Below are 26,209 nucleotides of genomic sequence, written 5' to 3'. Positions count from 1 at the left end.
AACAAAAAAACAAAAACCCCAGCTGTTTTGAGAGATAAGTCACATGGCATACAATCCACTCATGTAAAGGACAAGTCAGTGTTTTTTAACTGTATTCATAGAGTTGTACAACCATCACCTCAATCTGCTTTAGAACATTTTCCTCAACCCAAACAGAAACCCTACACCCTGTAGCTATCACCCCCATCCCACTAGGTCCTGGCAACCACTAATCTGTTTTCTGTCTCTCAAGAGTGGCCTGTTCTGCACACTTCATATACTTGGAATCGTATAGCATGTGACCTTTTGTGATTGGCTTCTTTAACTTAGCAGTTTTTAAGGTTCATCCACATTGTAGCATGTATTGGGCCTTCAATTCTCTTTCTTTCTTTCTTCTTTTTTTTTTTTGAGATGGACTCTAACTCTCCTGCCCAGGCTGGAGTGCAGTGGCATGATCTCGGCTCACTGCAACCTCTGCCTCCCAGGTTCAAGCGATTCTCCTGCCTCAGCCTCTTGAGTAGCTGGGACTACAGGCGCCTGCCACCACGCCTGGCTAATTTTTTGTATTTTTCGTAGAGACAGGGTTTCACTGTCTTAGCCAGGATGGTCTCGATCTCCTGACCTCGTGATCCACCCGCCTCGGCCTCCCAAAGTGCTGGGATTACAGGTGTGAGCCACCGCGCCTGGTTCCTTTTTTCCTTTTTTCTTTTTTTTTTTTTTTTGACTGACTGGAGTGTAGTGGTATGATCTTGGCTCACTGCAACCTCTACTTCCCTAGTTCAAGTGATTCTCATGCCTCAGCCTCCCGAATAGCTGGGATTACACCACCAAGCCTGGCTAATTTTTGTATTTTTAGTAGAGATGGGGTTTCGCCATGTTGCTCAGGCTGGTCTCAAACTCCTGGCCTCAAGCAATCCACCCACCCCAGCCTCCCAAAGTGCTGGGATTACAGGCCTGAGCCACTGCGCCCAGCCAGCCTTCTTTTTATGGCTGAAGAATGTCCCATTGTTTGGATCCACCTGTTTATCCATAGATCGATCGATTCTGTTTCTACAATCATCAGTTAATGAATATTTGGGCTGTGTTCACATTTCTACATTATGAATAATGCTACCAGAATGAAGTCCCTTAACGTGCATTATTATCTCATTTAGTTCTCACTCGCATAAACGTTTATGATGTACATTGAGCAAGTGTTGCTATACCTAAATTAGAGGCAGGAAACTAAGATCCAGAGGGGTGAAGGAATATGTCTAAGCATGTTTCAGGCAGAGCAGGGAGGGGAACCCCATCTCTCCCCCTGTCCAGTGTTTCTGGAATACACAGCACCCCAACAGTCTCCCGCCCCACTAGCTTCTTTAGGAGAGAAATCACTTGATTATGTAATTCCTAAAATGTCTCTCCTTTTCTCCTTACAGATTTTCTGAATGGTCTTGCTTCTTTGTCTATCTTGTCTGATTTTCTCCTGTCTGACCTTTTCCTGTTTAAAAATCTGGGGGAAAATGACGGACTCCAAGCCGATCACCAAGAGTACATCAGAAGCAAACTTCATCCTGAGCCAGGAACCCTTTCCAACCTCTGACAACTCAGGGGAGACACCACAGAGAAATGGGGAGGACCACTCTCTGCCCAAGACTCCCAGCCAGGCCGAGCCAGCCTCCCACAAAGGCCCCAAAGATGCTGGTCGGCGGAGAAACTCCCTGCCACCCTCCCACCAGAAGCGCCCAAGAAACCCCCTTTCTTCCAGTGATGCAGCACCCTCCCCAGAGCTCCAAGCCAACGGGACCGGGACACAAGGTCCGGAGGCCCCAGATACCAATGGCCTATCCTCCTCAGCCAGGCCCCAGGGCCAGCAAGCTGGCTCCCCCTCCAAAGAAGACAGGAAGCAGGCAAACATCAAGAGGCAGCTGATGACCAACTTCATCCTGGGCTCTTTTGATGACTACTCCTCCGACGAGGACTCTGTTGCCGGCTCATCTCGTGAGTCTACCAGGAAGGGCAGCCGGGCCAGCTTGGGGGCCCTGTCCCTGGAGGCTCTTCTGACTGCAGGTGAAGCTGAGACCCGTGTCCCCACTATGAGGTAACGTGTCTTTTCTCCTTATAACCGAGGAGTGCAGAGTTCAGGTGGGGTCCACACCCTTCCCAATCCATGCCCACCTTGGTCAAGCCATTTACTGATGCCAACACTTCAAGGGTGGCTATGCACAAAAGGAGAAGACACGAGCCTTCTCAGAAGCTTCCTTCCTTCCTTCCTTCCTTCCTTCCTTCCTTCCATCTTCCTTCCTTCCTTCCTATCTTCCTATCTATCTTCCTTCCTTTCCTTCCTTCCTTCCTTCCTTCCTTCCTTCCTTCCTTCCTTCCTTCCTTCCTTCCTTCCTATCTTCCTTCCTTCCTTCCTTCCTATCTTCTTTCCTTCCTTCCTTCCTTCCTTCCTATCTTCCTATCTATCTTCCTATCTTCCTTCCTCCCTCCCTCCATCCCTCCCTCCCTCCCTCCCTCCCTCCCTCCCTTCCTTCCTTCCTTCCTTCCTTCCCTCCCTCCCTCCCTCCCTCCCTCCCTCCTTTCAAAATCATTCCTTGAGGCTGGGCGCAGTGGCTCATGCCTGAAATCCCAGCACTTTGGGAGGCCAAGGCAGGCAGATCACTTGAGGTCAGGAGTTCAAGACCAGCCTGGCCAACATGGTGAAACCCTGTTTCTACTAAAAATACAAAAATTCACCAGGCATGCTGGCATGTGCCTGTAATCCCAGCTACTTGGGAGACTGAGGCAGGAGAGTCGCTTGAACCTAGGAGGCAGAGGTTGCAGTGAGCTGAGATGGCATCACTGTACTCCAGCCTGTCTGACAGGGGGAGACCTTGTCTCAAAAAAGAAAAAAAGGAAAGAAATCATTCCTCATGCATCTACTGCATGCACAGGGCTCAATGCCATGAAACTGACTTTCTAGAAGACCTCAGCCTTGTTGGGGAAGATGACCTTGTGTGTAGTTATAATTTAAGAGGAATGAGCCAAGGCTGGCAAGAGCCACAAGTGAGGATGGTAGTCTAGAGGGAGGGGCAGTTCTCTCTGCCTCCTAAAGAGACATTGATTCATTCTTTTTTTTTTTTTTTTTTTTTTTTTTTTTTGAGACAGGGTCTTACTCTGTCACTCTATTAGCTGAGTGTACTGGTGGGATCATAGCTTACTGCAACCTCAAACTCCCGGGCTCAGGCAATCCTCCCACCTCAGTGCACTCCTGGGCAGCTGGGATTATAGGTGTGTACCACCACACCTAGATAATTTTTAAGTTTTTTATAGAAATGGGAATCTCACCATATTGCCCGGGCTGGTCTCCAACCCCTGGACTCAAGTAATCCTCCTGCCTCAGTCTCCCAAAGTGCTGGGATTACAGGCATGAGCCACCACACCCAGCCCATTCATTCATTCATTCATTCAGCAGGTAACTGACAACTGAAAAACCATCCTTCCCCCAGTGATGCCTGAAAAGCAGAAACTCAAACACTCTGAAGGTCTCCATCAATTTGATTGTTGGAAATAAATGCCTGTAGGTTCATACCAGGTGGGACTATCCCAGTGGCTGCAGTCAGTGGCTTTGTTGTTGATGTCGTTGTTATCCACCTTCTCCTCCGCCACCCCCAAATTACAAATGGAATACAGCACTTCCAGGTAGAAAATTTGGGAAATGCAGGAGAACAGAGAGAAGAAAAGAGCCACCAACCGAAACTTCACCAGCCAGAGGGAAATCTCTGTTCTCATTGTCTTATTTCTTCCTCCCAGTGTGTTTTGCTCCTCTGGAGTGAAGTTTTATTGGCTATTCTTTTAAGCATCTCCTGTACTGTCTCCTCCCAAACCAGAAAAATCCAGAGGTGGTCTTCCATACGTGTCCATGTAGGCAGTGAGCTTGATTTTAACCCTGGTAGCTAGAAGTAGAAGACAGAGAAAAAGGAAGAGGAAAGTATTCCATATACTGACACTTTTCAGGGGAAGTGTTTGAGTTTCTAGAAGGGTTAAGGGAAGAGAAAGTCTCAGAATCTAGTCCGAAGAGCACAGCCTGTGGCGTCAGCTGGAGTGGGGTGCAACCTTTGGCTCTGCCACCCCCTACTGTGTGACCTTGGGCATGACCCTTCACCTCTCTAGGCCTCAGTACCTCTGTAAAATGTGTAAGGGATTAAATGGGATAATGTGGAAGGGATTAAATGGGATAATGTAGGCAAGCATGGTGGCTCACACCTGTAATTCCAGCACCTTGGGAGGATGAAGCAGGAGGATCGCTTGAGGCCAGGAGTTCAAGACCAGCCTGGGCAACATAGTGAGACCCCATCTCTAAAAAAAAAAAAAAAATTCAGAATTTGCCAGACATTGTGGTGCATACCTATAGTTCCAGCTACTTGAGAGGCTGAAGCGGGAGAGTCACTTGAGCCCAGAAGTTTGCAGTTACAGTGAGCTATGATTGTGCCACTACACTCCAGCCTGGGCAACAGAGCAAGACCCTGTCTCAAAACAAAAAAACAAAGAAGAATGTATCAAACCAACAAACTTACAACATGATTATTATTATTACTATTTCCTGAGTCTTGGGTGCCAAAATCATTGTGAAGATTAAATGAACTAATATTTCTCAGGGACTTGGAAAGAGAATAAAGCATCCATATTTGGTAGATTATAAATAGAAAGGGGGGCAAGTCTCCCCCACTGTCTTTCTGCCACCATTTTGAGGAGTCTTTACTGGTTTGAGCTTAAACCACGGCTTTTCTGAGCTGGTACATTATAAAGGGGAAAGATCCCTCTCTCTCTCTTTCTTCTTCTTCTTTTTTTTTTTTAGACAGAGTCTCACTCTTGTCGCCCAGACTGGAGTGCAATGGCGCGATCTTGGCTCACAGCAACCTCTGCCTCCCGGGTTCAAGCAAGTCTCCCACCTCAACCTCCCAAGTAGCTGGGATTACAGGCACCTGCCACCACACCCAGCTAATTTTTGTATTTTTAGTAGAGAGGGGCTTTCACCATGTTGGCCAGTCTGGTCTTGAACTCCTGACCTCAAGTGATCCACCCGCCTTGGCCTCCCAAAGTGCTGGGATTACAGGCGTGAGCCACTGTGTCTAGCCTACTTAACTATCTTTCATAGGGAAAACGAAACCAAAATGTTGAGTGAATTTCCTGCCCTCGTGTCTTCATGGCATAGAAACCTAGCATTGGAGATAAATCTTTTATCCTTACTTTGTCCCAGCAAACAGCTGGCAGGAGGGACAGAGGGATCTTGGAGAGGCAGTGAATGTGGAGCTGAATGACATTGTAGGATTGTGGGCGATTCAAAGGGCTATGATACGGTGCAGGGAGCAGTGATGTGCTGCATGAACTTGGGTGAGTCCCTTCCCCTCTCTGAGCCTCCAATTTCTCATCTTTAGAATGAGGAGGCCTGGTGGCTCACACCTGTAATTCCAGCACTTTGGATGGGGGAGGTAGGTGGATCACTTAAGCTTAGGAGTTCAAGACCAGCCTGGGCAACATGGCAAAACCCCATCTCTACAAAAAAATATAAAAATTAGCCAGTTGTGATGGTGTGTACCTATAGTCCCAGCTACTAGGGAGGCTGAGGTGGGAGAATCACTTAAGCCCAGGAGGCAGAGGTTGCAGTGAGCCAAGACTGCGCCACTGCACTCCAGCCTTGGTGACAGAGACAGACCCTGTCTCAAAAAAAAAAAAAAAAAAAAATTAAAAATTAAAAAAAATGAATGACGAGGCTGCACCAAGCTCCTGAGGTGTGACCTGTGGCCCTAAAGCTCACTGACTTACAGTTAGTTCTTTTGTCCCCAGTCTGTGAGCATTTTCAGAGTTGAGAATTTAGAATTTTAGCACCCAGGGGCAATGTGGGTGGTTCTGCTGGCACCTCCTGAGACACTGGCATTTCCTCGAGGAACATTCCCAGCCCCAGAATCAGAGGCCTCTGACAGAGGAGACCCATGTGTGTCTGTTGTTTCTAATGAACTGTAGTGAGAATCCCACATCAAAGAATCTTCAGGGAGTCAAGCCTTAGACATGTGTGCTGCTGCCTGCTGCCTCTGCTGTTTGGCTGGATGAAAAAATTATGTCAAAACCTGGGTGTTCCAGCCTGTTGGAAACAACACATATCAAAATGAGGCCGAGGCTCGGCGTCATGACTCACGCATTTGGGAAGACTGAGGTGGGAGGATCCCTTGAGCCCAGAAGTTTGAGAGCAGCCTGGGGCAACATAATGAGACCCTGTCTCTACAAAAATAAAAATAAAAATGAGGCCAGGTGAGGTGGCTCATGCCTGTAATCCTAGCACTTTGGGAGGCTGAGGTGGGTGGATTACCTGAGCTCAGGAGTTTGAGACCAGCCTGGGCAACATGGTGAAACCCCATTTCTATTAAGCTACAAAAAATTAGCCAGGCATGGTGGTGCATGTCTGTACTCCCAGCTACTCGGGAGGCTGAGGTGGGAGAATCGCTTGAAGTCAGGAGGTGGAGGTTGCAGTGAGCTGAGATCACGCCACTGCACTCCAGCTTGGGCAACAGAGTGAGACTCTGTCTCAATAAATAAATAAATAAATAAATAAATAAATAAATAAATAAATAAATAAAATAAAATGAGGCTGAACATTCTGTTATCTTGCAGAGCTTTTGGCTTTGGATTTTGGCATCTTTGGGACACCAGATTTTTGACCCTGGTGTCCACAGGTCAACACCCAAGCAGTTTTGGGTGTAGGCCATGGCAGGTGGTGTCAAAAGACATAATCACAGCAAATTTAGTTGAAAACTCAAATTGGCTTTTATTTACCATTCTAGAATCATGCAGCACCCCGTTCTGTGAAATAGAACGGGTGTTCCGAAGAGCTGAGCAGAGAGGAGCTTGGCTTTATAGACAGCACAGGGCTGAAGAAAGCAGAAACAAGGCTTTCTCTTGTTTGTTTGTTTTGACAAAGAGGAGCTTCATAGTTTGTTTTTTTCTTTTTCTTTCCTTCTTTTTTTTTTTTGAGACAGAGTCTTGCTGTGTCACCCAGGCTGGAGGCTGGAGTGCAATGGCGTAATCTCGGCTCACTGCAACCTTCGCCTCCCGGGTTCAAGCAATTCTTCTGCTTCAGCCTCTTGAGTATCTGGGACTACAGGAGCCTGCCACCGTGCCCAGCTAATTTTTTGTATTTTTAGTAGAGATGGTGTTTCACCATGTTAGCTAGGCTGGTCTCCATCTCCTGACCTCATGATCCACCTATCTAAGCCTCCCAAAATGCTGGGATTACAGGTATGAGTCACTGCGCCCAGCCCGCTTCATAGTTTCAAAGTAACTTTCCTTATAGGGTTAAAACAAACGCAACTTTCTTATCATGTTGGCGCAGGTAAACTGGACCCCTTCTGATTGGTTGCTATGAATCTCCTGGTTTTTGGAAAACTGGTCAGTTTCAAAGTTCAGAATCATTAGGAGGCAGCTGGCCAGGAGTGATTCATTTTGATTTGGTCTGTTGGGACTGAGCACAGGAGCTCAGTTCAAAACCATGGCCTCCCATACATTAAAATTTTGTTTTAATTCTTTAGATTTGGGGGTTACAAGTGCAGTTTTGTTACTTGGATGTATTTCCCAGTGGTGAAGCCTGGGCTTTTACTGTAGCCATTGTTTGCATAGTGTACATTGTATCTATTAGGTAATTTCTCATTCTTCATCCCCTTCCACCACACCACCTTTCCGAATCTCCAGTATCTATTATTCCATTCTTTATGTCCATGTGTACACTTTATTTAGCTCCACTGACAAGTGAGAACAAGCATAAATTATGTTTAAGGGTGGTGCGTGCAGGCCAGCCAGCCAGCTGCATGTAACCAGCTGGAGCATTGAGGAGATGAAGCCTGACCCAAAAAGGCCAATATGGTGAGCAAGAATCCCTGTTAGTTGAATCCAGGAAGCTCCTCCTGAAAAAAAAAGTTATTCTTTTTCTTGAGGCCAGGCACAGCGGATCACGCCTATAATCCCAGCACTTTGGGAGGCCAAGGCAGGCGGATCACAAGGTCAGGAGTTTGAGACCAGCCTGGCCAACATGGTGAAACCCCATCGCCACTAAAAAAAAAAAAAAAAAAAAAAAAAACAAAAATTAGCTGGGCGTGGTGGCGGGTGCCTGTAATCCCAGCTCTTCAGGAGGCTGAGGTAGGAGAATCGCTTGAACCTGGGAGGCAGAGGTTGCAGTGAGCCGAGACTGCGCCACTACACTCCAGTCTGGGCAACAGAGTGAGACTCTGATTTGAAAAAAAGAAAAATTATTATTTTTCTTGATAAGTTGCTAAATAATCTGTATCCTCTGGCAAATCTTCTTACCGTTTGAGGTCCTGTTTCTGCAAAATGGAAGCAGGGGCTAGAGGTTTAAGCTAGTCCAGACAGGATCCAATCCTTTCCTCATTTCCAAGACAAACAACTAAGGCCTGGGAGAAGAGGCCAGGGGTATCTGTTCGAGGGTTCTGACTCACGTGGAAGCCACAGTGAAGAAGTGACTTGTATTTGTGAATCTGCTTCTGCCCTCTGCAGTTTCCTTCGGCAGTCACTTCACTGCTGCTCTGCCCTGGAAGGCCACCTCCTTATATTCGCCTCTTCCTGCCAGGCCAGTAGCTGAGAGACTGGCAGGGCACGGATGGAAAATGCTTGTGTTAAGTCTGTGGTTTGGGAGGAAGCTCTTTCTGAAGCAGTCTTCAAGGGGCCTTCTCCTTCCTGCGGTGCCCGTAGCATCCCAGAGTTCTCCCAATTGTGTTCCCGTTCTGGGACTTTGCACTGGCTGTTCCCTCTGAACTGAAACACTCTCTTTCTCCCAAGCCCTGAGCCCGGACCTCCCACCAGGCTAACTTCTCAGGCGTGCCCTCTGCTTCAAGGGGCCCTGCGCTTGTTTTGATGCTCTGTTGTCGTCTTGAGATTCTTTTCTTTTCGTCAAGAACCTTGAGATTCTTTTTTGTTTTGTTTTTTGAGACATGATCTTGCTCTGATACCCCGGCTGGAGTGCAGTAGCATGGTCATGGCTCACTGTAGCCTTGACTTCCTGGGCTCAAGTGATCCTTCCATCTCAGCCTCCCGAGTAGCGAGGACTACAGGCACATGCTACCACAGCTGGCTAATTTTTTTATTTTTGGTAAAGATGAGGTTTTGCCATTTTGCTCAGGCTGGTCGGAAACTTGTGAGCTCAAGCAATCTGCCCACCTCGGTCTCCCAAAGTACAAGGATTACAGGCATAAGCCACTGCACCCAGCCCCAAATTCATAATAATTTTTCAACAAGGGGCTCTGTGTTTTCATTTTGCACTGGGTCCTGCAAATTCTGTAGCCAGTCCTGCCTCTACTGCTAGCTCTTTGCCCATCAGTCACTTCCTCAAAGGGCCTTTCCTGTCCCCTTCTCACATTTAAAATATCTACCCCCCAACCACCTTCTGTATCTTTATCAATCACTCTGATTAGTTGTCTTTGCAACATTTAATTATTTCTTGAGATTTTGTCCTTTTTGTTTGTTTGTTTGTTTGTTTTGACACAGAGTCTCACTCTGTCACCCAGACTGGAGTGCTGTGGTGCAATCTCAGCTCACTGCAACCTCCACCCCACAGGCTCAAGCAATCCTCCCACATCAGCCTCCTGAAAAGCTGGGACTACAGGCATGCGTCACCATGTCTGGCATGTGACACCATGCGTCACACACCATGTATGTGTGTGTGTGTGTGTGTATATATACACACATATATATATAGTTTGTTTGTTTGTTTTAACGTATTTTTAGTTGAGACTGAGTTTCACTATGTTGGCTAGGCTGGTCTTGAACTCCTGAGCTCAAGTAATCCACCCACCTCAGCCTCCCAAAGTGCTGGGATTACAGGTGTGAGCCTCCACAATCAGCTCCTAAAAGATTACATCTTTTTTTTTATGATCTACTTGGTTATTACCTGTCTCCCTACACTGGAAAGCAAGTTCCTTGAAGGCAGGGCCGTATTTATAGTGGTCTCTGTTTTTCCCCACTGCCTAGGCTGGTGCTGCCTCATGGTAGGCTGTGAATATCTGCTAACTACATGAATGAAATGAGCTGCAACAAGTTTGCCAAAGACAGAATTCTGCATTACAGGGAATGCGAAACGTGATGAATGAGTGTGGGAATGGATGAAGGAATGAATGAATGAACGGATGAATGAATGAATGGATGAATTAATTAATTAACAGGTGACTAGGCATTTTATAGTTGTTGCTCTTTAGCAGCAGTAAATTTTTGTTTTCATAAAATTCTTTCTGCATGTATCTTGTGACTTTGGAGACTAGTTCTGGGGTGAAACTCCAATTTTAAATTTTTCTTCTGTCTCTGATAGGATCATGCAAACTCAGCCTTTCTGTCCTTTCTCCCAGCTGGCAAGGGCTGGCTGAGAATATGGATCCAATGACCTCGTGCTGTGCATTAAGATCTCTCCTCCCATCTCTTCCCCTTTGGGTTCATCTCAGGGCAGGGATTAGAACTTGGCCTTTCCTTCGACTTGGAAACAGTCCCCAAGGGTTGGAATTCCCATGCAACACTTAGAAACAGAGCTAATGAGAACATTACATGATGTGGCAGAATCACTGCTTACATGCTCTGAAATGAGCACGGTTACAAGAACCCCTTGTTCGTGTGATCCCATTTTGTTGGACAAACAGCGTGTGGTTAGTGCATAGTGGGCCTATGATAAGACACTCAGGTTCAAAGCCACCTCTTCCTAGCTTGTACCCCTACTTAGTATGACCCTATGGGGTGCACATGTGGACTGAATGGAATGGGACAGGTTCAGGATTGCTGAGATTGCAGCTGGAATCCTGAAACTTAAAGCTATGAAACTGAAGTTCATAAATTAGTGGTGAACTCATTTGGCAGCAAAACCTGTCCTGAATTGATGTGAGTTATTTATAGTAATTATTTATCCTATTCTGCTGCTGAAATATTAATATGATAATGTGAATCAGAAAGTTTTACCTTCCTAAAAACAATAATTTCCAAGTTCCAAAGTACATCAGGCCTGGGAATTTCAGATAAGGGATTATGGACTATATATAACATGCTTAGAACAGTTCCTGACATATAGTAAGCACGAAAAATGCTTCTGCTTAATAAATGTGCCTAATAAATGTGTGTGTGTGTGTGTATGTGTTTGTATGTGTGTGTCTTAGAGAGACTGTAAAGAGTGTCTCCAAATAGTAAATAATCATTTTTATGTGGTATGATTATGAGTGATTTAAATTTTCTTCTGCATTTTCTAACTTTCTGCTCTAAGTATCATTTTATAATGCATTTTAACAATGTCTAATAATAAAACAGTATAAAAATATTGGGGGAAAGAGTAAACCAATCATCTCACTTCCTAGAAAGGAAGCTGAAGCCCAGAGAGATTCCAGGCCTCCCAGCAAGATCATCAGGGGCCCAGAGCACCATTTGAACCCAGACCCTTGTTAGCTGTGGATGTGAAATCAGTCAGCGAACTGCCAGTATTAGTGTCACTGCCTAACCTTCCCCCAGGGGGCAAGAGGCTTGGGTTCCAGGACGGGCACCTCTGGCCTCCTCCTAACTTGTTCTTTCTATTAGTGGGAAGGGTTGGGAGATTGGTCGTTTATGGACAACCTTTAAGTTGTATGAGCTTGAGGACATCATCTACCTTCTCAGGGGCTAGACTGGACACTCTGTGGTTCTTTGTGGCTCTAACAGTTGGTGGCTTTGTTCCTTTATGTGTGGAGGAATGGACAGCAGGGAGGGGCTGGGAGATAGAGAAGGAGAGTAGCTGGAAAATGGGGGGAAAGTTTGTTAATTTCAGGCAGGCTGAAGCGGGAGGATCGTTTGAGCCCAGGAGTTCGAGGCTTCAGTGGGCTATGATTGTGCCGATATACCCCAGCCTGAGCAACGGAGCAAGAGCCTATCTCTCTTTAAAAAATTGTTAATTTAGAACCATTTTCTCCCTGGTAAATGACCGCAGGTGGTCTGGGTTCTACGCAAGAGAGAGGACACACTAAGGGATGAAATGGTGGGTGGGGAAGCCAAGGTTGGTCCCATCCATTTGTTGACCCAGGAGCAGTTATTGCGACCCTGCTGGGTGCCAGGCACTCAGTTGGCACTGCGGATGCAAAGATGGTGAGATACAGCCTCTGTCCTTAGGGAGGCCAGGGCAAGGGGTCTGAGAGCCCACAGGCCAGGGCATTCCCCATCATTTTTACAGGGAGAGTTGTGGAATAGTTAAGAGCACAACATGCTGGTGGCTGAGGCTGGAGGCTGGTGTGCTGACTTCTCCACCTAGCCATCATGTGACTTGGGGGAAGTTCTGTGACTTTCTGTGCCTCCGTTTCCTCTAAAACGAAGTCATAGTGTTACCTCCCTCACAGGGTTGGGATCAGGCTTCACTGACTGCTGTGAGCACAGCACTCAAAGCAGCACCCATGGTGCGATCATGGTCATTAGATCCAGTGCACGGCATAAGGGCCCAGGACCCACAATTAGGTCTGGATTCAGACCTCTCCTATTACCTCTCTGAGCTGCAATTTCCTGCTCTGTTGAGGCAGGATAATACTAATGCCTATCTTAGAAGGTTGTTGAGATCGAGTGGGAGCAAGTGCTGGGGGTGGACAGCCCAGAGGTGGTTCAGTAACCATTAGTTGGGTGGGCTTCCTCCAAAGTTCTTGCCTGTGCTCATAGTTATTCCCAAGCCCTGGCTGGGCTTACACCTTGAAGGTGTAGCAACCTGTGTCTACGGAGGAGGAAGAGGATTGAAAAGGCAGGTAAAGTGTCCCGATAAAAGGATAAAGTCCAAAACAGCAGATGAATGCTGAAGTGTCCCTTCCTGCCACCGTTTACGACCATGTTGGGATCACTGAGGTAAGAACAGTTTAGCAAGGCAGACCTCAGATCCCAGGAAGGCGAATGAGGCTCTGTGGGGTCTGGACATGCAGAGGGGGGCCTGCAGGCGAAGGTAGGTGAAGGAATACCAGGAAAGGGGGCGGACACCAGGGACCTGGCATCTCCAGCTTCCCAGATAGCAGACTGGGCGGGCTTGCAGTGCAGCCTCCCAACTGCTTGTTCGTCATCCCAGCCCACACCTCTTATCAGCTCCAAGCTGGGAGCAAGTCAGGAAACTAAATTGTCTATCAATATTTTTATGTGCCCCTGAGTGAGGATCTTTCCATAATGTTTAATTTATTCATTTATTGACTTAGGAAGGGGCTGGCAGAAACTCTCTTTTCAAGTCTCTTTAGCTCCTAAAATGTTTTCTTTTTCTTTTCTTTTTCTTTTTCTTTCTTTTTTTTTTTTTTTTTTTTTTGAGATAAGAGTTTCGCTCTGTAGCTTAGGCTGCAGTACAGTGGCGCAATCTCAGTTCACTGCAACCTCCGCCTCCCGGATCCCGGTTCAAGCAATTCTCCTGCCTCAGCCTCCTGAGTAGCTGGGATTATAGGCATGCACCACCATGCCCAGCTAATTTTTATATTTTTAATACAGATAGGGTTTCACCATGTTGTCCAGGCTGGTCTTGAACTCCTGACCTCGTGATCTGCCCTCCTTGGCCTCCCAAAGGACTGGGATTACAGGCGTGAACCACTGCGCCCGGCCTCCTAAAATGTTTTCTAGGAGCTTGGGGGAAAGAGGATCCCTGTCTTTGAGTTGTTCTTGTATTAAGTTAATACAAGGTACAGAGCAACTAACCATTCATACATTCCCCTCCCCCTTAAGCATCACTGCCCTTTTTTAGAAAAATCATTCACTTCTGGTCTATACTTAATGTAACAGTCCCCCCCACCCATATATTGAAAGGGATTATTTCATTTTGCTTTTCTGCAAAAATGAAGGCAAATTATATGTGGATGATTTTATCGATGAGGAAGTGGAGAGAAGGGATTTACTTAAGGCCATCCGTGAGGGGAAGGATAAGTTCAAGCCCGTGGATGGCACGGTCTTTCCACCATGCTGCTGGTCACGTGCATGTGGATTTTCTTATTGATTTTGTGTGTGTATTGTTCATTGACCTGGGTTTTCCCTCTGTACTAGCAGCAAGTAAAATTGAGCCTCTAGGAAGTCTGAGAGGAAGGGCTTAATGCATGAGACAGCAACTACCGCCATGCTTGAACTGTTTCATCAAAAAGCACAACTACGGATGTTTGTATAAAGGTGATGGTGTGCTTGGAGGTGGATATTAGGTTGGTGCAAAAGTAATCGTGGTTTTTGCAATACCTTTTAATGGATGGCAGGAACTGCAATTAGTTTTGCACCAACTGAATATTATTCATTTCTTTCCATCTTCTATTCCCTAATAATGCAATTAGAGAAAAATGCAAGGTCATGATCACTATGATGAAATGACGAGCCCACCCATCTAAGTGAAATCCCTTATTTGAGACCCTGGGTCATAGTGAGAGATGCGTGAGGCTGTCTTTCAGGCTGTATTAGCAGAGAAGTGAGAATATCTATACAGTGTTTAAGTAGTGTTGGGGTTTTTGCAATAGAGAATAAAAATCTAGAGCAATACAAGTATGCTGGCAAGCAGTTCTCTTCTGCATGATCCTAACTGACTTTGGGTAGGGTTGGGGTGTTTTGAAATAGCTTCATTTCTTGATTTTCATTGCTTTCCCTATTTTGAGGTGGTTACATTTACACTGGGGACATTAGGGGGGCAAACACTTGTTGGTTTTGCTTTGAAACTCTAAAAATCGGGATATAGTGGGTTACTTTTCTGGAGGAGGTGAAAACAAGGCTGTGAACACCTTCCCAGAAACTTGAAGAACTGAGAATTTTGTTTATCTGTTTTTTTTTTTTTTCTTAAACCTGTTGTTGAAATGTTATTTAATATATGAGTAGAGCATAGCTATCCACTGCTGTCAGGCATGATGCTTAAACAAGGGCCAAGGGTGTTTATGTTGTGGCCAAGTACTTGGCACCCCCTAGAAGTGTGGCCCTGCCTGTGCCTTTTCTTTTCTTTTTTATTTATTCATTTATTTATTTTTGAGACGGAGTCTCACTCTGTCGCCCAGGCTGGAGTGCAGTGGCCGGATCTCAGCTCACTGCAAGCTCCGCCTCCTGGGTTCACGCCATTCTCCTGCCTCAGCCTCCCGAGTAGCTGGGACTACAGGCGGCCGCCACCTCACCCAGCTAGTTTTTTGTATTTTTTGGTAGAGACGGGGTTTCACCGGGTTAGCCAGGATGGTCTCGATCTCCTGACCTCGTGATTCGCCCGTCTCGGCCTCCCAAAGTGCTGGGATTACAGGCTTGAGCCACCACACCCGGCCTTCTTTTCTTTTCTTTTCTTTTGAGAAAGGGTCTCACTCTATTGCCCAGGCTGTAGTGCAGCGAGATCATGGCTCACTGCAGCCTTGGCTACCTGGGCTCAGGTAATCCTCCCACCTCAGCCTCCTGAGTAGCTGGAATTATCGGTATACATCACCATGGAGACTAATTTTTATATTTTTAGTAGAGATGGGGTTTCACTATATCGGCCAGGTTGGTCTTGAACTGCTGGCATCAAGTGATCTGCCTGCCTCTGCCTCCCAAAGTGCTGGGATTACAGGCATGAGCCACTGCACATGGCCTGCCTGTGAAGTGAATTTAATTGTATTTTAAAATTTGTTCTTATGTTTTTGTTTGTTTGTTTGTTTTGAGACAGTCTTGCAATGTTGCCCAGGCTGGAATGCAGTGGCCTGATCTCAGCTTACTGAAACCTTTGCCTCGTGGGTTCAGGTGATCCTCCTGCCTCAGCCTCCAGAGTAGCTGGGACTTCAGGCCACCTCGCCACCACACCCAGCTAATTTTTGTAGTTTTAGTAGAGATGGAGTTTCACCATATTGGCCAAGCTGGTCTTGAACTCCTGACCTCAAGTCATCTGCCCACCTCGGCCTCCCAAAGTGCTTGGATTACAGGCATGAGCCACCATGCCCGGCCTGTTTTCATAATTCTGATACATTATATTTTTACACATTTATAGGACACATGTAAAATTTTGTTACATGCATAGAATGCATAATGATTGTATGGACCAAGGGAAAAACTTCTGCTTTGCCCTCTGAAGTTTCACTGAAAAATTAATTTGCTAAAGGCAGATTAGTTGGAGAAAAGGCGCACAAATTTAATTAATGTGTACACTGGGAGAACCACAGAGTGATTACCCGGAAGAGAATTTACTGGCCAGCATTTACATTATTTTTGGTTTGTTTGCTATGAAAGTAGGCTACCTTTATTATTATTGTGATGACTTCTAGGTAGTGTTTTGGTTCTTTGTATTTATTATAATATTACTTGAAGAAGCATTCATTCGTTTATTTTTTATTTTTTGAGATGGAGTGTCACGCTGTCACGCAGGCTGGAATGCAGTACTGTCATCTGGGCTCACTTCAATCTCCGCCTCCCGGGTTTAAGTGATTCTCCTCAGCCTCTTGAGTAGCTGGGACTACAGGTGTGCACCACCATGCCTGGCTAATGTTTGTATTATTAGTAGAGACAGGGTGTCACCATGTTGGCCAGGCTGGTCTCAAACTCCTGACCTCAAGTAATCTGCCTGCCTCAGCCTCCCAAAGTTCTGGGATTACAGGCATGAGCTGCCAGGCCCGGCCTCATTCATTTATTCTAACTGGAATCAGTTTTGAGTTCAAGACCCTGGGCTCTGGCACTTCAGATAACATGCATCTCTGGGCCTCAGTTTCCTTATCTGTATTATGGGGATAAAAACAATAAGATTGCCATGAGGATTAAGTGACACAGAGGAATAAAGGAGCACTTACTAAATGTTAGTCTTACCCGTTTATTTCGCATCACCGGGCTGCTGGGGTCTTCCCTGTCCTGGAGGCACTCGCTTTAGTAGCGGACCCAGGTGGTGGAAACTACGTGCTAAAAGCACACTGGGTGATCGCGCGGCCACCTGTCCCTGGGAGTGGAGGTGAAAAGATGAGAGAAACCAGGAATTTGGAAAATAAAAGTCGACTTGACAACAGGGACTTTTAACGGGCACAGTGGCGACCTCTGACTCATATTTTAAATTTCCCATATTTTCCACCGCTTCCCTATCGTGTGTGTATTCAAGCATATCAATTGCCGCCAATATGTAGGGGTGTGCCACCCTAGAACTATTCTGCAGTCGAGGAGCTGGGGAGCAAAGCAGAAGAGAGACTTTAAAAAAAAATATCTCCGCAGCTCACTTAGGCTGCCCAAGGTCAGCGGCTGGTCGGAGATAGGCCGGGCCGGGGGCGGAGCTCTGTCCGGAAGGAGGGGCCTTCCTGGGGCGGGGTCGGTGTGGGGGCGGGGCCTGGGTGGGGCCTGGGCGGGCGCGTAGGCCCGGGGCTCTGGCGCGCACGGCGCATTTCGGGGATGGAGCAAGCGCAGCGCGAAGTTGGGCGCCCGCCGGCTGCAGCAGAACTCCGCCCGCGGCGCTCTAGGACCGCATCTCGGCCTCCAGGTCGCGACCTGGCTGTCTTGCTGGGTCCCGGGCCTCGGGTCGGCTTCAGGCGGTTAAGGGGTGCATGCTCTGCACCCCTGCGGGAGCCCGGTGGGATTGGCCGGCGGGGTGGTCAACATGAGTCCTGCCAAGTGCAAGGTCTGTTTCCCTGATCGCGAAGTAAAGTAAGTAAGCCTGCAATTGGAATGACCGTGATCTTTTACAAACTTATGCAGTCTTCCCTCCCCTTGAAGTCAAGCTGTATGTCCTCTTAGCACCACCCCCTTTACCCCCACCCCTATCCAAAGAAACACGGGCTTGAGTTGGCCGCTGGGGAGATGGTGCCCGCCTTGGAAACTCTAGCTGGCCTTGGCGGGAGGGGAGGAAGGAGGCTGGACTTGGGGATGACGTTGCTTGGAGGAGGGTGCTCCGGAGCACACAGGTACCTAAAGATCAGCCCGTGGGCAGGGGCACCCCTTCCCCGCTTGCTTTCCTTGGCCTCCAGAAGGCTGATGGTTGTGGAAGGTGGTCTTTTTGTAGCTGAAGCCCGGGCGAATCGACATGAACTTGAGCAGGCATCTCATTTAGGGTCATTTTCTGAGCAGATTAGAGTAGGCATCTCAGTGCCTGAGTGCTTTGTAGCTCTACCTACTTGGTTTTGTTTCTTTTCTTTTTTGTCTTCATTTTATTGCACTTAAAAAAAATTACCGCCGGGCGCGGTGGCTCAAGCCTGTAATCCCAGCAGTTTGGGAGGCCGAGACGGGTGGATCACAAGGTCAGGAGATCGAGACCATCCTGGCTAATACGGTGAAACCCCGTCTCTACTAAAGAATACAAAAAACTAGCCGGGCGACGAGGCGGGCGCCTGTAGTCCCAGCTACTTGGGAGGCGGAGGCAGGAGAATGGCGTAAACCTGGGAGGCGGAGCTTGCAGTGAGCTGAGATCCCGCCACCACACTCCAGCCTGGGCGACAGAGCCAGACTCCGTCTCAAAAAAAAATTACCAAAGTGATTGTCTGTGGTTGACAATTCAGAAAATTATAGATAAGCAAAAAAGAGGAACAAAATCATCCATAATTCCACCCCTGTGATGTTTGTTAACAGTTGTATGTTCTTCACTTTTTTTTTCCTGTGCAGATATGTTTTAATTTATAAACTTGAATCATGCAGAATATTCTGTAACTCACTTTTTCATTCAGCATTATTTTTCTAACACAGGGCTTGGCAAACTATGACCCGCTGCCTGTTTTGTTATGGCCTGCAAGCAGAGAATGGTTTTTTCATGTTTAAGTTATTGAAAAAAAAGTCAAAAGAAGAAGATTGTTTTGTGACACGTGAAAATTACATGAAATTCAAATTTCAGTGTCTATAAATAAAGTTTTATTGGAATGCAGCCAAGCTCATTGATTTATTATTTATGCCTAGTTTATGGCTGCTTTTGTGCCTCACTGGAGGATTTGAGTGGTGGGACAGAGACTGACCAGATCTAAAGTATTTACTCTCTGACCCTTGACAGACAATGTTTGCCAGTCCCTGCCTACAACATACTTTTACTGGATCCATAGAGTTCCTTTAAATGGGTGCACCTTAAAATGTATGAATAGTCCTGGCCAGGCAGGGTGGTGCAAGCCTGTAGTCCCAAATACTCAGGAGGCTGAGGAGGGAGGATGCTTTTGCCTAGGAGTTGGAGGCTGCAGTGTGCCATGATCGTTCCTGTGAATAGCCACTACACTCTAGCCTGGGCAACATAGCAAGACCCCATCTCTGAAAAAAAATGTGGTCAGATGTGGTGGCTCATGCCTGTAATCCCAGCACTTTGGGAGGCCAAGGCAGGAGGATTGCTTGAACTAGGGAGTTCGAGACCAGTTTGGGCAACATAGTGAGACCCCCATCTCTACTAAAAAAAAAAAAAAAATTAGCTGAGGATGGTGATGCATGTCTGTAGTTTCAGCTACTCGAAAGACTAAGGGAAGAGGATCGCTTGAGCCTGGGAGATCAAGGCTGTAGTGAGCAATGATTGTGCTACTGCACTCCAGCCTGGGCAACAGAGCAAGACCCTGTCTCTTAGAAAAAAGTGTGAGTAATCCCCTGTAAGTAGTGGATATTCAGGCTGTTTCTCCTTTTTTTTTTTTTTTTTTTTTTTTTTTTTTTTTTTTTTTTTTTTGCTATTATCAACAGCACAGTGAAGAATACCCTCGTAGCTGAATCTCTGCCTCCATCCCTTATTTTCTTAGGATATGTTTACCTGGTCCATAAACATTCATGCACACCTCCCATGCATAAGGCCTGCATCTAGTAGCAGGAAGGGTCACAAAAATGTTTGGGAACCATGACCTCCGCCCTCCAGGAACTTGGGTTCCTTTGGGGAAGGCAGATGTCTTCTCAGTAACTCCAATTCAAGGCTGATGGATACAACAGTAATAGCCACTACCATTCATGGGGTGCTTTAAGTGTGCCAGTACTTTGTAGGTGTGGTCTCATGCCATCTTCAAAATACCACTGTGGGGCACTCAGTGGAGGCTGTTGTACCCTTTCTCAAACCACTTTAATGAAACAAACAAATAAACAAACAAAAAACCTCACACGAATTTGGAATTGTCCCAGCAAGTCAGGACATGGGGTCACCCTATTTATAATAATATGGAAATACTTTGTTGGGGGACTGCGTTGTTCCTCTCTTAGTTTACAGTGGCTAAAAAGATGGATTTGGATGATCCAACTTTGCCACCAAGCTGTATGATCTTCTGGAGCAGGTACCATCAAGCCTTGGAACCTCAGTTTCCCCATTCGTCCAAGCGACTAGCCCTCATGGGCCTCTCTGGAGTTCATTATTATTATTATTATTATTATTATTGTTGTTGTTGTTATTATTATTAGAAACAGTGTCTTGCTCTGTTGCCCAGACTGGAATACAGCGGCATGTTCACGGCTCATTACAGCTTCAGCCTCTGGGCTCAAGCAGTCCTCCCACTTTAGCCTTCTAAGTAGCGGGACCACAGGCATGCGCCACCACACCCAGCTAACTTTTGTATTTTTTAGAGAGACAGGGTTTCACCATGTTTCCCAGGCTGGTCTTGAACTCTTGAGCTAAGCAATCCTCACAACTCAGCCTCCCAAAGTGCTGGGATTACAGGCAGGAGCCACCACGTCCAGCTCTTTCTTGGTTTGTTGAGACTCTGTGTGGAAGTTGCTGGTCTTGAGTACTGCCCTGAGTCAGCATAAACATTGATGCAAACTAATAAGTAACACAGAGTTCAGTTACGAAAGAGCCCTCTGGAGTTGGGAGACATTTGGGATCTTGTCCTGAAGGCTTGGGCCATCTAAGAAGCCAGAACTCCTAAGTAGGTGAGGTCGCAAATGATGACTGATTTTCCATGGCGTGAGAACGGGGTCACAGTTCAGAGAGTAGATAAATGAGTGTGGATCAGAGCACAGAAGGGCTTGAAATAAAGTTGGGGATGAGAAGGCAGAATTTGTTTTTTAATGAGTCCCATTTCACTGCCATGCAATTCTGCTCTGAAAGGCCAGCTGCCTGCATGCAAATATTGGCTGTAGACCTATAAGGGGTTTTCATTCTTGGCTACACGTTAGAATTTCCTGGTGGGGGGATTTTGAAAAATCTAGATGCCGGGTACCCCACCTCTACCCCCTAGAGATGCTGGTGGGACTCCAGCATCGGAATCTGATAAAGTTCATCATGTCAGGGTTGAAAACTCGTGCCTAGCTCGGGGTCAGCAGACTGCTATTGTAAACGGTCAGACAGTAAATATTTTTGGCTTTGTGGCCATGTGGTCTCTGTTATAACTACTCAACTCTGCTGTTTCCTGCACCAGGAGCCATAGTTATGTAATTGAACAGGCCTGGCTGTATTTCAATCAGTTATTATTTATGGATGGGGAAATTCAAAGTTCAAGTAATTTTTATGTGTCACGAAACAGGATTCTTTTGATTTCTTTTCTTTTTTTTTTTGATGATTTAAAAATGTTGGCTAGGCACGGTGGCTTACGTCTCTAGTCCCAGCACTTTAGGAAGCCAAGACAGGAGGGTTGCTTGAGGAGTTTGAGACCAGTCTGGGAAACATGATGAAACCCCGTCTCTACAAAAATAAAACAATTAGTTGGGCATGGTGGTGCACACCTGCAGTCCCAGCTACTCAAGAGGCTGAGGTGGGACGATCACTTGAGCCCAGGAGTTTGAGGCTGCAGTGAACTATTTTTGCATCACTGCACTGTAGCCCTGGCAACAGAGGGAGACCATGTCTCTATAAAAAACAATTTAAGGCTGGGTGTGGTGGCTCACGCCTGTGGTCCCAGCACTTTGGGAGGCCAACGTGGGCGGATCGCCCTGAGGTCAGGAGTTCAAGACCAGCCTGGCCAACATAGTAAAGCCCTGTCTCTAATACAAAAATTAGCAGAGCATGGTGGCGCACACCTGTAGTCCCAGCTACTCGGGAGGCTGAGGCAGGAGAATCACTTGAACCTGGGAGGTGGAAGTAGCACTGAGCTGAGATCGTGCTGCTGCACTCCAGCCTGGGCGACAGAGCGAGACTTCCTTTCAAAACAAACAAACAAACAAACGGGCGACAGAGCGAGACTTCCTTTCAAAACAAACAAAACAAAACAAAACAAAAAACAATTTAAAAAGTTAAAACCACTCTTAGCTTGTGGGAGATACAAAAACAGGTGGCCGAGTGGATTTGGCCCGTGGGTCCTAGTTTGCCCACCCACCCCTGGCCTAGCCAAGGTAGTCATCCCAGGGGGTACTGATGGGGTAGGTGGCTTGAGAAATTTCCAAGGGTCCATTTCTGGAGAGTGTGGTTTTGTGCTGTTTGAACGATATCAGCCTTTACTGGGCTACACAGTGTTCTTTCTTGCTTTCTTGTTTGGAAGTAGTCGTAATTACAGCATTGCCTGGCTCAGAATCAGCTCTCAGTGCGGGTAGCCATTACCATCTCTATTTTACAGAAGAAGAGAGAGGGGAAGGAATTGAAGGTCTGGTTAATGCCGGGGCCCTAGCCTAATGGCCCAACCTGGGCTCCTGTAATGCTATGCTGCAGAGGCACATGGTAGCTAAAGTGTTACAAGCTATTCACTTTGGCTAGGCCCAGGGAGAGACTGTTAATTCCATCATGTGAGGAAACTGAGGCACGGAGTATTGAAGTAACTTTCCCAAAATTACACAGGTTATAAGCGGTAGATTCCAGCTTCAAAGCCTAGGAGGATGGCCGTAGTCTACCAGAGTTTCTAAACTGTGGCTCTTTTGACACTTGGGACTGTCCAATTCTTTGTAGGGGGCTATCCTGTGCATTTTAGGGTGTTGAGCAGCATCCCTGGTCTCCACCTACTAGATGCCAGTAGCACATCCCCCAAGTTGTGACAACCAAAGGTGTCTCCAGGTATTGCTCCCCAGGGAGCAAAATTTCTCCCAGTTAAGACCTCAGGGCCAGGCGTGGTGGCTCACCCCGGTAATCCCAGAACTTTGGGAGGCCATGGTGGGCAGATCACCTGAGGTCAGGAGTTCGAGAAACCCTGTTTCTACTAACAATACAAAATTTAGCTGGGCATTGTGGCGGGCGCCTGTCATCCCAGCTACTCGGGAGGCTGAGGCCGGAGAATCGCTTGAATCTGGGAGGCAGAGGTTGCAGTGAGCCGAGATGGTGCCACTTCACTCCAGCCTGGGTGACAGAGCTAGACTCTGTCTCAAAAACAAACAAACAAACAAAAAACCTCAGCATTATACATGTTTGTCTCTTATTTGAGAGGCAATATAAGAGGCCATATGTGTAATGCATATTTTAAAGTCCAATTAATAGAGGGGCTTCCATTTATCTCAGATTGTCTTTCTGCCTAGAAGTTAGATTCTGAGGTCAGCTGGAGTTGGATTAGAAACGGGGCTCTGCCACTTGCCAGCTGTGTGACTGGAGGTAAATGGTCCTCTCTGAACCTCGGTTTCCTCATCGTGAACCTGGAGATGACAGCCTCCTCCATACAGGGCTGTGGAGTTTCACAGAGAAGTCCCCTGTGCCTAGTCCATAGTGGGCAACCGAGAATGTTTATTTCCTCCATTCCCGATACTATTCTGCCTGGCCTTGTGCTCCGGCAGCTGACTGTATTTGGTGTTTGGCTGACACCTCTGCTGTTGGTTGTACCTCAAGTCATTTCTAAAATCACCTTGAAATATTTCAGCTCTCACCCTTGCCCAGCTGTATAAGGACAGGACTTCTCACTGGACAATGGCACTTCGGATGATCCTCCTTCAGTGGGAGCAAATGCTGGCTGAAGGTCAGCCCTCTAGAGCCAATGTTGGTTGGCTTCCAGCTTTATCACGAAGAATTAAAATAGCCACTTGCCTGGAGATTGGGCCTGAAACAAGGCCAGTCCGGCAGCTTTGTGTGTTCGCTTGCCTAGCCTGTGGTAATGGGCTTGTGGCCTGCCTGATGGAGGGGCTCTGTCACCAGTTTTGAAATCAACATGGTGGCCAAGAATGGTTTTTTTTCCCCTAGGCCACAAAATGAAGGTTTTTTTTTTGTTGTTGTGCTTTAGGTCAAATTGCTGGAGTTTTAATGTTTGTATGTGTAGACATGGGAGGTCTCAGACTTTCTGAAGCTGAAGGATCAAGCCAGCCAGTCAGGGAAGGTCGTGGACAGAATGAGGGGTGCGGCTGTGGGTGGGAATGTCAGTTAGTATAACCTCTGTGGAAAGTAGTTTGGAGAGTTCTCAAGGAACTAAAAATAGATCTGTCAGTCTCTCCAGCAATCCCACTACTTGGTAGGTACACGAAGGAGAAGAAATTGCTCGGTCAGATTCTCTTTTCATTGGGAGGATCTTAACATGATTGGTTGAAAACAATAAGTAAAATTAGCATGGAGTTCAGTTGTGGTGGCTCACGCCTGTTATCCCAGCACTTTGGGAGGCTGAGGCAGGTGGATCACTTGAGGTCAGGAGTTCAAGACCACTCTGGCCAACATGTAAGATACAAACATTAGCTGGACATGGTGGCGGGCACCTGTAACCCTAGTTGCTCGGGAGGCTGAGGGAGGAAAATTGCTTGAACCTGGGAGGTGGAAGTTGCAGTGGGCTGAGATCGTGCCACTGCACTCCAGCCTGGGCGACACAGTGAGACTCAGTCTCAAAAAAAATAAAATAAAATAAAGAAATAATTATATCAAAAAGACACCTGTACTATTCACAGCACTATTCACAGTAGCAAAGATATGGAATCAACCTAAGTGTCCATCAACAGATGACTAGATAAAGAAAATTTGGTGTGTGTGTGTGTATATATATATATATATATAATTTGTTTACGGCTCAGTATTCTCTTGTGTGTGTGTATGGTGTGTGTGTATATATACGCATGTATATATGTACATGTATCTATGTATTATATATAATGTGCATACACACATGTATGGGTAAGTGTACATATATGTACATATATACATGTATCTATGTGTGAGCATGTATAGATATGTATGTATATGTGTATACATGTACATATATATACACACCAGGGAATACTAGTGTGCCCCAAAAAAGAATGACATGTCTTTTGCAGCAACATGGATGCAACTGGAAGCTATTTTTTAAAAATTATTTAATTAATTATTTAATTATTTATTTATAATTAATTTCTTTTGAGACTGGATTGAGACTGCCTAATTTTTGTATTTTTGGTAGAGATGGAATTTTGCCACGTTACCCAGGCTGGTCTTGAACTCCTGGGCTCAAGCAATCCACCCACCTCGGCCTCCCAAAGTGCTGGGATTACAGATGTGAGCTCCCACACCCAGCCGAGGCCATCATCTTAAATGAAATAAGTCAGAAAGTCAAATACCAAGTATTCTCACTGTGGGAGCGAAATAGTGTTTCCACATGGATGTAGAGTATGGAATAATAGACACTGGAGACTTGGAAGGGTGGGAGGAGAGTGGGATGAAATACTACCTGTCAGACACAAGGTGTACTATTTGAGTGATGGTTACACTACAAGTCCACACTTCATCACTACATAATATATCCATGTAACAAAACAACACTGTACCCGCTGAATTTATACAAAAAAGAATGGGGAGAGTGGATGGGTCAGGAGCAGGCCTTGGGCTTCATGGAGCCGGGAGCAGATGAGTGGCCTGCTGCTCTTTCTGGTTAGGTTAGGAGATCAGCTGCATCTCTGCATCACTGCACTGAGTGATAATATAGCACTTACTATGCACCAACACCACCTTTTACTTACTAGGTCTTGACATATTTAATCCTCAGAACCTTATTTAACCTTTATTTCTATGTATTGACTTATGAATGAAGTATGTGTTATTATCCCCATTTTACAGATGGGAAACTGAGTGCTTTGCCCAAGGGGCACTGGAGTGGCTGTGGCTTTGGGTGTTCCTGTTACAGAATAAATAGCTTTATTCTTATTGAAAATAACACATCATTGCAGAACATGTTGTAAAACATAGCAAAGAGGTAGCGGCTGTTAATACTTTAGCATTTTTTCCCCCAGATCAGGGGTCTGTCTGCAAACGATGTTCCTTGGATTGCATCCCTTTTTTTTGTAAATAAATAAAGTTCTTCTCTCTCTTTTTTTTTTTAGGTAGCGTTTCACTCTGTTGCCCAGTCTGGAGTGCAGTGGTGTGATCTTGGCTCACTGCAACCTCCACCTCCTGGGTTCAAGTGATTTTTGTGCCTCAGCCTTCCCAGTAGCTGGGACTACAGGCGTGTGCCACCATACCCAGCTACTTGTATTTTTTTAATGTGAATGGGGTTTCACCATGTTGACCAGACTGGTCTCAAACTCTTGCCCTCAAGTGATCCACCCATCTTCGCCTCCCAAAGTGCTGGGATTACAG

At 46.3% G+C, this 26,209-nt stretch overlaps 1 protein-coding gene across 2 annotated transcripts in view; it reads left to right on the top strand.

Annotated features, from left to right (window-relative positions):
• ACACB (acetyl-CoA carboxylase beta) overlaps positions 1 to 26,209 on the top strand; it is a 161,501-nt gene that overhangs the window by 19,164 nt on the left and 116,128 nt on the right. Inside the window, exon 2 of one of the 2 annotated variants that reach the window (XM_030939193.1) lies at positions 1,398 to 2,059. In XM_030939193.1, coding sequence (XP_030795053.1) covers positions 1,407 to 2,059 — 653 coding nt within the window. In that variant the 5' untranslated portion in view covers positions 1,398 to 1,406. Of the gene's footprint in view, positions 1 to 1,397; positions 2,060 to 17,304; positions 17,545 to 26,209 lie in introns of those variants that run through there. The other variant, XM_010360453.2, reaches the window with a different exon arrangement.

The sequence above is a fragment of the Rhinopithecus roxellana genome, chromosome 10 (assembly GCF_007565055.1).
Source record: "Rhinopithecus roxellana isolate Shanxi Qingling chromosome 10, ASM756505v1, whole genome shotgun sequence".
In the NCBI taxonomy this organism is placed as follows: Eukaryota; Metazoa; Chordata; class Mammalia; order Primates; family Cercopithecidae; genus Rhinopithecus; species Rhinopithecus roxellana.
Note: the sequence above shows the minus strand (reverse complement) of the source record. Positions and strands in the feature narration are given on the sequence as shown.